Below are 10,907 nucleotides of genomic sequence, written 5' to 3'. Positions count from 1 at the left end.
CAGCAGGGGGTCGCTTCTGTCTGCCTCTCATTGTACCCGTTCTCACATCGAAGAAAGAGTTTATATTTGATAAGCCAATGCCTCGGTTTTAGAGGCTGCTTCTTTCACCAAGGGTGGTGTATGTATACAGTGTATGTCCTGTTTAAAAATGGCTGTGGATTTTAGCATTACAAGAGAGGTATTGATTGATTTATTTTGTAGTCTTAGTCATATTTGTTTGCAGCGTGAATGATTCATTGCAGCCTCCTCTGATCTGGGAGCCATCTTTCTTTGGAACGGTTTTATCAGTACCTTGTTTCTGCTGAGGCAACGTCTTGTGTTTCTAAAACATGGAAAATAGACATTTAAAATAATGGTTTTCCCACAAAGACGGCCAGCTGTAGTAGGTAGCCAACCTGTGAATGGGATTGGTGGCAACTGATTTCGAAAGGTAAAGAAATCCCAGACCCATTTTGCACCAAACCATTGACCTAAAATAATCCTCGTTACGGATGCCCATTTTAGCTTGAAGCCCATTTATAAAAGGACGTACTGTATTTGTTATTATCTTTCATAAATGGTGTGCAAATCAAATAAAGAATGATCTATTCTTATGCATACTGCAGGCTACAACAAAAAGGTCCCTATATGGCTGCGAGAGTCGTCGTCGATGAAAAGAAACCTCGCTTTTATTGCTGAAGGCCTACAGTCAGTGGGCCCGCCAAAAAATGCTTCCGTCCCGGCGGATGCAGAGATCCTCATTGCTCTCTCCCTACAGCGGCTGTTTGCATGGGAAAGCCCGGTCGGTCGGTAGTGGTGGAGGGGCACAACGTGACCTGACAACAAGGAACCTCCGGGAAAACCGTCAGTCCTAAACTATGTGCAGAGGGGGCCACCGCAAGGGGGTCCACGACAAGCGACGCCGTCGATCTTCTCGTCATTTGAACGTCCCGCGGCGTTTAAACGAACAAACAACGCAGTTCGGCTCTAAAGTAAAGCAAATACATCGATAAAGACGAGTCGTGCGTGTTTAAAACGTAATTTAGTTGAGATAAACACGGCGACGTGCGGCCGTCGGACGCCCCCCCTTGTAGTTGTCATTCTGCGGTTAGGAGGCGGAGACGGGACCCCCGGTGACGTCAGTGGGCCTGCCTGTTTCCTGCAATAGAAAGTGAGAGAGAAGGTGAAAAGAGAAAATCTAGACCTCTCCCCCTAAATCCCAATGGTGTGTTCCCGCAGAAATGCCTGACAATAGCTAGGACTGCACCTGTGAGTATACATTAATCCAGTCTCCTCGCGCCTCGCTTTGTGTGCTCCAAGTCGCGGCATTCATAAGGGATCTCGTGTTGGCTCAGCGACGCCTTTTCGGACCCGAGTGGGCTCTTTATCAATGCCCTAATTGTTGTGTCTGGCTTTCAAAGGGAGAGAGAGGAAAGGGGCTTTTCTCGCTCTGTGCATGGCTGGAATGTCACATTTTGGGGTGGAAATAGGCTTCGACACCGCTGCGGTTCGCTCGCCTGTCTGTCACACACAACGGTTGTTTTGGTGCGCGATTGTCGGCCATAGACTTCTGCAGTGAGTCGGACAGTGAGTCGTGTGGGCAACTTGGGGCTTTCTCGCGCTCACTACGCAACGTGTACCGCTCGTGCAGACAGACTGCTGCTTTACACTGTAGGTAAGTGGGGACACCAGTTCAGTTGATGATGGTGTGGGTTTTTCTTTTATTTTCTCCCCGCCATTTTCACACTCGTAGCTTTCACGGTGAACCGATGAAGCGGTGCAGTGTGTGTGTGTGTGTGTGTGTGTGTGTGTGTGTGTGTGTGTGTGTGTGTGTGTGTATGTGTGTGTGTGTGTGTGTGTGTGTGGGCTGGGCTGTAACGTTGTGTGCATGGGAAGCGTCCCGGGGATCGTGCGCGCGGTGCGGAGACGGCGAGGGGTTTTCCCTGGCTCCGCCCTCTTTACATGGCGCTCGTGTGTTGCTCGCAACAGGCGTGGAATACTGATGCGCGCCTCGCTCTGCAAAGCGCGTCGCCGCCTGTTCACCTTAACCTGGGCTAATGTTAATTTGTTATGTTTGTCTACGGAGCACGGAGATCATCGGCGTTGTGAAGCCCGCTATTTGATTTTACGTTAACCGATTTATCGATTGTGATCGCATCACGGGTATCCTATTTGTATTTGTTTTCTTGTTGACGCAAACGCATGATGTTGTGAGGGAATGTGACGTGCGTGATGAGGGGGCTGGGTCATCACATGGTTGGAGGACATGTTTGTGGCATGGGACGCTCAGGTGTGTACTACTACGGAGAGGATGGAGCGACCACCTTCGAGTACGTGCATGCTGATCTGACGCCTGCTGCCCCCCACCCACACCCCCCGTGTGCGTGTGTGTTGGGGTATTTCCTGAAATATAGATCTGCCTGCATAAGAGACAGACAGACAGATGAGCAGGTAGACCTGAAGACGATCGCACACACACACACACACACACACACACACACACACACACACACACACACACACACACACACACACACACACACACACACACACACACACACACACACACACACACACGCACGCGCGCAGAAATAGGCTACTTATTCGAGGGTTGCCAGGTGAGCGCATGTGCACGTAAAATGTCTCGTCTTCTTTTTTTAATGTGTGTGTCGTGTGTGAACTGGTGCATGCGCTGTGTGTCTCGGGCTGCATCCTACAGCGAGTTCCACCGTGAGATGAGGTCATCGCTGTAGCGCCACATGTAGTTGTGTAGCGAATGGTGGAAAATAAATCAGCCACCGGTCGTAGTAACTGTTATGTAACATTAGCGCCTGGAGAACACAAAAGGCTGTCCCCCGTTATACCGAGTGTTGTTGTTGGCTTTGCACGTGCGTCGACAGGCGATATATCCCTAAGCGTCCTCGGTCCCCACAAACGATTCACTTAAAGCCTCGTTTAACGGAGAAACCGCTGTGGGCTCTTGCAGATGTTGGGTTGTAATATGGTTATATATGGTTTCTCTGCGCCCTGACAATGCAGAGAGAGAGAGAGAGAGGAGAGATTTAATTTTTTTTTTTTTTTTCATTCTGTGTATCATTCATTATGCAGATGAATGGAACGATTCGCAGTGCTGTGGTTGTTCTAGGTTCTCAAAGGTCGGGCTTTAAGTAGCGTTTAACCTGCCCCCCTCCCCTCCTCCTCCTCATAATTTCCATGTTTTCACGAAGACCAAAATTTGCATTGCGGCCTTTAAAAAACGGCGCTCTAACAGTTCAAGAGGGCATTGAGACACACACAGAGCCAAATGTGTTCCGTTCCTCCGGCGATGTTTGCATATGCTCATAAAGTCCTTACTGGAACAGGGAGACGGCCCGCCGGAGAGCCCCACCCTTTGCCCCCAGCCCCCCAGCCCCCCCAGCCTCGCTTATTAAGGATCCCATTGTCTCTCCCCCGCCGTACCTGATCTTTGTCTGACGAGGCGTACGTCAGACTCCCGGACACGTTGCCCCATAGTGACACATCATACCCTCCCCTCCTATCTCCTCCGCGACCTCCCCCACTTTCCACATCTGCTCTCTCTCCCCTTATCTCTCTCTCTATTTCCCCTTACCTCTCTCTCTTTAACTCGCCTCTCTTTCCTGCTCCTCTCGTTCCCTACCTCTTTCTTCCGCTACCTTGGACTTCTCTACCCATATCTCCACCGCTCTACCCATATCTCTACCTCTCTGTCTATATCTCTCTACCACTCTACAGTATCAGTACCTATATCTCTTCTACTCTATCTCTATCTCTACCTACCTCTCCCTATGTGTCTCTCTCCTTCTCCCTATGTGTCTCTCTCCTTCTCCCTATGTGTCTCTCTCCTTCTACCTATGTTTCGCTCTCCTTCTACCTATGTTTCGCTCTCCTTCTCCCTATACGTCTCTAACAGGCGTTTCTCCCCCAATAAACTCAGCGGTCGACCTGGCTGTCTTTGTGTTGAGATTGAGGGTGTCGGATGACTGCAGAGGTTGTATTGTTATTGAGAGGAACACATGTCTACCCCCTTCTCTCCTCTCCTCTCCTCCTCTCCTCCTCTCCTCCTCTCCTCCTCTCTTCCTCTCTCCCCCCCCCCCCCCCTCCGCTGACAGAACCATGGCTTGGTCTGCACTGCACAACTGTATATGAAAAACAAACGCACCCCACGCGTTGCAGAGCAGCAGGTTCTGTGGAGGCGGGGTTGAGGAGAGCAGCTTGTTTAAACGTGGACGCGGTTCTGAAGACGGAGGAGGCCATGTTGAACGCTGGACGTCCAACATGGCCACTATGGCCGCCACAGTTTCACCATGGATGGATCCGTTGCTTTTAAGTTTCACGAATGGTCACTGAGGGGGGTGTGTGTGTGTGTGTGTGTGTGTGTGTGTGTGTGTGTGTGTGTGTGTGTGTGTGTGTGTGTGTGTGTGTGTGTGTGTGTGTGTGTGTGTGTGTGTGTGTGTGTGTGTGTGTGTGTGTTTTTGTTCCTTGAGATAAAGCTGTACTTTGTTAATCCTGGGCATGAAATTAGGGTCGAGTGTCCCAGGAGAAAGTCTAGGACAATAACAACGCTGTCGCAAAGAAAAGTGCAGAAATGCAGAAACGTCTCCCCATAATAAATCTGCATTCTGTTTGTCTCCGTAGTTCTGCTGAAGAGTGTGTCCCAGTCCGGCCCTGACCGTCAGAACCCTCCTCCAGCACGATGATGTCGCTGTGACCCGGGATGCACAAGAGAAGATGCCGCGCACCAAACAGAACCACCCCAAGAACCTGAAAGGTGAGTCCTCCCGGTTCTACCGTCACTCCATCCCTCGCTGAGCCCGTACCGACACCGCCGCTCAGAGAGCAACACAAACTTTGAGTTGAGTTTGTGTTGATTCTGCGTGAGCTCTTTATATTTTCGAAAGCTGTATTATACAGAGACAAGTGGGTGATTGTGTTTGTTGTTAATAAGTTGTGACACTCGTTTGGTGCTGTTGCTTTCTTAAGGGTCCCTGGCCCCCTGCCATGGATTCCCCAAGCAGTCTGTACCTGTCTGTGGAAGAACGGGTGGATGGAGGCCGGTCCTTTTTTTTATCGGTGACATGATGTTCAGTCACCTGCTGTGAGTCTGCCATTTAGCTCCCTTACTGGGGGTCGCGGCATGTGGCTCAGGAGGTAGAGCAGGTTGACGGGTATATCTGGAAGGTTGCTAGTTAGATCCCCTGGCTCCTCCTAGCTCAGTGTCAAGGTGTCCCTGAGCAAGACACCTCACCCTAACTGATCCTGACGAGCTGGGTATCGCCTTGCATGGTTGACTCCGCCGTCGGTGTGTGAATGTGTGCATGAATGGCTGAATGTTAGGCAATATTGTAAAGCGCTTTGAGTGGCCACTGGTTAGATAAGCGCTGTGTAAAGGCAGTCCATTTACCATCTACAGGGTGGTTCCCTGCTCTCGCCTTACGGTGGTCTGGTTCGGGATACTCCTTGTGTTCCTGCACTTAACCAGAGAGATCTGGTTTGTGTTGATGGTTAACAAGTGCTTCTCAGTCACACACAGATATGGGGTGTTCCTGGATGTTATGGTTGCCTTTTAACTTCTCTGGCTCCACTGTTCTGTCGGTTTGGCACGCCTTGAATTTTTTTGTAAAAGTATTCCAAGTGTTTTCCAAAGACTTGCGTTAAAACAAGCTAGACGGTTTTGTTTCACCGTGGTCCAGTGAACGAATTTGGTCCAACTGTCGTTTCTTTTGGCTAACACATGTACGTTTTCTGGGGAGGAGCTGTTGTAAACGTGTTCCCAGAAACTACCAACACGTCAACAGATGGCGGTTGTCATTTCTCCACCCCGGACAGATGTCTTGGGTTAGAACGGGGAAAAGCAGAACGCAGTGTTTGAGTTCCAGTCACAACCGCCACATCAACAGACCATAGAAGATCTGGCTGCCCGGTAGCTGTGGGCCCGTTTTTAAATATTTTCTTAAAAATTAAACAAACACATCCTGCTGTTTTGAATTCACTGAAATTACTCAGCCATAAATATTTCAGTTTTATGGCGGCGGATAAGGGGAAAAATATACAAAAGGCAACCAAATAAGGAATGTTTTAAGGCTATTTTTTCTTCCAGTTGTTTACTGTATTGTAGCGAATGTATAAATATTAACAGGATTTATTTAGTTTTTAGCGGCCTAGAGCTGAAAGAGCAAGGCAGTAAGGCAGACTGAATATCTGGATTATAAAATAAATGTTTTATTTCAATTATTCTCAGTTGGTCACAGACGCACAGTTTATGCTTTGGATTTTTCCACTTATTTTCGCTGTGAATGCTCAATAATTGTTTACTTCTATCAGTCTCATTCGATTTTTGTGTTGCAAAAATCAACAATTGGTCCACGGTGCCTTGCTCGTGAGCAGAGGTAGACTCTGGCAGTGTTTCTGACTATCACGCACTTGAGATCTGCTGTGATGACGAACGGTATTTTTGGAAGCGCTAGCATACGTGAGCTAGCCTAGCAACCCTAAAACATCCAACAGAGACTCACCGGTATCGCTGCGTATGATGCGTTTAACTCTGCAGATAAGCTAGACGCAGGTGTCTGTGTGAGTGCTTACTGGTGGTGAACGCATGAGGCGCCTAGGTTTCGTTTTGGGTTGTTTTGAAGGCTACCCAAAGTCTGCATTTCCTGTGTATGTGTGTGTGTGTGTGCGTGTGCATGCGTGCGTGCGTGCGTGTGTGCGTGCGTGTGTGCGTGCATGCGTGCGTGTGTGCGGACAACCACGTCAAAGCAACATCCGCAAATTTGCTCTCACTGCAACACCGTGACCTGACACACTTTTCTTTATCAAATGACAGTGTCTGTGTGTGTCCTCTTGTGCTGCAGTGTGTGTGTGTGTGTGTGTGTGTAACAGTGAGAACCTGATTGTGTGTTTTGGCAATCCCCTGACGCAGTTTGTGGGCAATAAAGAAGGAAATCAGGAACTCCCTTCCTCTCCCATCCCTCCCCCTCTCCTCCCCCCTCCCTCCTTCTCTTGTGTTTACTTTCCTCAAACAGCTGGTCTCCAAGCAGCTCTGATGATGCACTCTTTCCCCTCACCTCTGGTCCTCTCCACACACTCACCCACTCACCCACTCACTCACTCACCCACTCACTCACTCACTCACTCACTCACTCACTCACGCAAGTATGCTTGTTGCACACATGCATGTCGCACACAAATACACATGCCTAGATGTATACATACACACACACACACACACACACACACACACACACACACACACACACACACACACACACACACACACACACACACACACACACACACACACACACTCCTCCTCCGTTGCGGTGGACATCCACAGAGCCCCCCAGTCCAAGCTCACTGAAGGGGAAAAGCTGAAGTCATAGCAGTGTTCCAGTTTCCCAGTGCAGGTCGGAGCTCCGTGGACGGCCCCCTCTCTGTCATGGAAACCCCAGGCGGAGCCCGGCTCGAGGGGGCCCCGGAGCCCGGCCGGAGGGGGCCCCGGAGCCTCCTCAAAACCACAACCTCCCTCTGCAAAGCGCCTTCTTAAGCAGCTTAAATGTTTTGGCACTCGGTAACGACACGGTCCCGCAAGTCATTAGGGTGACAGATGCACGGTTACTGCGTGTGTGTGTGTGTGTGTGTGTGTGTGTGTGTGTGTGTGTGTGTGTGTGTGTGTGTGTGTGTGTGTGTGTGTGTGTGTGTGTGTGTGTGTGTGTGTGTGTGTGTGTGTGTGTGTTGACTTGACCCACTGCGTGTTTGCTTGCATACTGATGTTCGTCCCAGTGGTGTGTGTGTGTGTGCGTTCTGATGTGTGTGTGTATGTGTGTGTGTGTTGACCTGCTGCATTGGTCACTTGTCTGTTTGCATTCTTTTGATTTTAAATCCAGCGAGTCATTGATCAAGTCCAAATACCAGCTAAGGAACCAAATACTTAATTTCTGCTGCTTGACAAATGCAAATATTACTATTTTCCTTGGCCGTTACTAATGGGTTGGACATTATTCCCAAGGTTTTCTAATCCCATGATTGAGAATAATAACTGACCAATTCCAAAACAAATCCATAGATTTATCTCTGATGACAATAATAATCCAAACAGCCCAACATGCTGCAGTGTTCTCCCGACCTTTCCCTGCAATGCCCTTTAAACAATCTATAAACAATGTGTAACAATGTATACAGGGCATCCCCTCGCTGGTGGAAGATGACTGACATTCCTGTCATCCAATTAAAACAAACCGTTAAAACGCCTTGCCCGGCCGACCCGCCCTTCTCCACCATGCGGTTTTGCACCGACAACAACAACAACAACAACAGCTGTATCGTTGTGAAGGCACAGGTGTGCTACCTGGGTGGAGAACGTCCCCAAGTGATGACGGATGTGGAGGGAGGGTGAGAGGGTGAGGGCGAGAGAGTGTTTGGGTGAATCCACATTTCTGTGTCACGTGTTTGATGCTGATAGCATACCTGATGATTTGATCAAGTGTGATTTGGATTGTTTTTATTTGGTTATCTCATATCGGTCCTGTTTGGATTTGTTTTTTTAATTAAAAATACCAGTATATTCTATAATCGATTTACCTTCCCATGACTATTCCTTCAGCGTAAGATATATTCTCCTTGTGTTGCAGCCAGAGAGCGAACAGAAACAGAAGCCAGACAGGAGATGATGATGATGATGATGATGATGATGATGATAGCAGGGTGGGTGGGGGGGGGGGCTAGCTAGCTAGAGCGCAGGTGTCCAACAGACGTCAAATAAAACTCCTCTAAGCGTCTTTAACTGGAGCTCCTGATGTGAAGCAACAGCTGTCTCTGCTGGAAGACGCGGCGCCTGGGGCCAGAGTCTGCCTGACTCCCCAAACGACGAGCCGCTCCCCGGTAGCAGTAGTGTGACTGAACCGTCTGGCCCCCGGATCGATGCCACACCGCCGTCGCGCAACGCTAACGGACCACGGCCATAACCGACCGATTGTAAAAACAGCAGTTTAAAACTTAACTAAGATTAAATTGTATATTTCTTATCGGAAAAATATAAAAATACTGGCAAAAAAAAGAGGAAAGTTTATGATCGATTGTAAGACGACTCCCTTGACAGTGTGTCAGCCCGGGGTAGAGTGCTCGTCGTATGAAGCTGTGTTGAATGCTGGTTGACCTCTTCTAAACCCCCCCCCCCCCTTCCCCCCACACCCCACCCTACTCTGGTCCTTACAAGTCAGCCTCCGGTCAGGCCTGGGCTAGGAGTCCACCTCCAGGTCCTGAACACTAAACACCCCCCCCCCCCCCCCCCCCCCCCATCTCATCCCGGGACTCTCCATCACTCATGGAATCAGGCCAGTGAAGAGATGAATGAAGTGATGGTTTGTAAGAAATGCAAAAGCTGTGTAAAATCCAAATCCAAAAACTGCAACCGTGCAACCGCAAAATGGGGGACGGGTGGGGGGGGGAGTCCCGTCCCCTCCCGTCCCCCATTTTGCAGTTGCACGTTTTTTGCATTTGTTGCCATGGGGTTTGCATTCGATCCCACTTCTTTAATGAATTCCCACCACAGTACGGTTTTCACTTTGTTTTTCCTGCGCTTCGAGGGCTGGCATTTCATAGCGCTGCCTTGGAAGGGTTAACGTTTATGGGCGGGCGGGAGAGGATTTTTACACGTTGTGTCATGCTTAGGCAGCCAAACCGGTGTTTCCGTGCACTACCTTCAAGTGTGTGTGTGTGTGTGTGTGTGTGTGTGTGTGTGTGTGTGTGTGTGTGTGTGTGTGTGTGTGTGTGTGTGTGTGTGTGTGTGTGTGTGTGTGTGTGTGTGTGTGTGTGTGTGAGGAGGAGGAGATGGTGGTGAGAGTCACACAAAGGGGAACTCTCTCTCCCAGAGGCGGGGAACAACGCAAGGTTTTAGCAACGGTAACTACAACAGACGGGCTGGAACCGGCGTGGGGACGTCTGTTTAGCTTAGCGCTCACCTCGGAGACGCTCCCGCTTCTGGGATGCGGGAGGAAAACGGAGGGAAACCGTGCGACAGGGAGAGGTGGGGGGAGGGGGGGGGAGGGGGTGGCAATGCAGAGAGAGGCAGGGATTTTAACTGCCAGCTTTTGTGTGTGAATGAAATAGAATACGGCCACTTTACCATCCTGCAGCCGGGATAATGTCTATTCCTTCCTGCGTCGGTTGGTTTTAGTGCTGGCGCACCGCGGGCTGGCTTCTTTAGCAGCTGGTCGGACAGAAACGACGCTTCACCAACTGTCATTTTCACGTCAAAAATGTTTGCATTTCACATAATATGGCTCTTACGTTTCTGCTGCTCATAGTGTGTATAAAGATCTTTCTGTATGTCTCCTTATTTTATTTACTGGATCACCTTTTTGAAGACCCTGTGGTAGACCCTAATCTCCCACCGGGGATTAATAAAGCACATTTAAACATAGAGACTTGAGCTCAGCAACAAACGGCTCACCGCGTTCTCTTCTGTCCCTTCTGATGTTGTGGATTATCAGGTCTGTCTTACGAGGGCTCCGGGGCCCACAAGGGGCCCCTGGAACAGTAGTGGCTGATTGATTGCTGACTAATAACCGAAGCCACCGGCAGGAAGCGATGCAGCCGTCACACCTGGCCCGCAGGAAACCTATTTGTCACCCGGCTCGTTCAAAGAGATAACACACAGTGCCTGTTGAGTCACTGTGCTGCTGCTTCAGGTATTTGTGAAGTACTCGTTCACCTTGGGACTCCTTGGTAATACTGTGATAATACTGTTCAGATGTACTGGTTCAAGCAAGGTTTCCATTTTGCAGACCATTGTTTGTAGAGTGCGTTACGGTTTTGAATGGTTGACTTTTTAGTGTTCGTCTGGTGGGCCGCTATTGGCGGTCGTACCTCTGCTCATACTTTCAGTTTGAGCGGCAGGCGAGCGCTCTGAT

General features: G+C 49.5%; 1 protein-coding gene across 3 annotated transcripts in view; it reads left to right on the top strand.

Moving 5' to 3' along the window:
- Nucleotides 1-1,171: 1,171 nt before the first annotated feature.
- hivep1 (HIVEP zinc finger 1) overlaps nucleotides 1,172-10,907 on the top strand; it is a 29,083-nt gene continuing 19,347 nt past the window's right edge. For 2 of the 3 annotated variants that reach the window (XM_084484375.1, XM_084484373.1), the window contains exons 1-2: nucleotides 1,172-1,248; nucleotides 4,636-4,768. In XM_084484375.1, the coding sequence (XP_084340501.1) occupies nucleotides 4,729-4,768 (40 nt within the window). In that variant the 5' untranslated portion in view covers nucleotides 1,172-1,248; nucleotides 4,636-4,728. Of the gene's footprint in view, nucleotides 1,249-1,349; nucleotides 1,655-4,635; nucleotides 4,769-10,907 lie in introns of those variants that run through there. The other variant, XM_084484374.1, reaches the window with a different exon arrangement.

The sequence above is a fragment of the Micromesistius poutassou genome, assembly GCF_964030765.1.
Source record: "Micromesistius poutassou genome assembly, chromosome: 20".
Lineage (NCBI taxonomy): Eukaryota > Metazoa > Chordata > Actinopteri > Gadiformes > Gadidae > Micromesistius > Micromesistius poutassou.
Note: the sequence above shows the minus strand (reverse complement) of the source record. Positions and strands in the feature narration are given on the sequence as shown.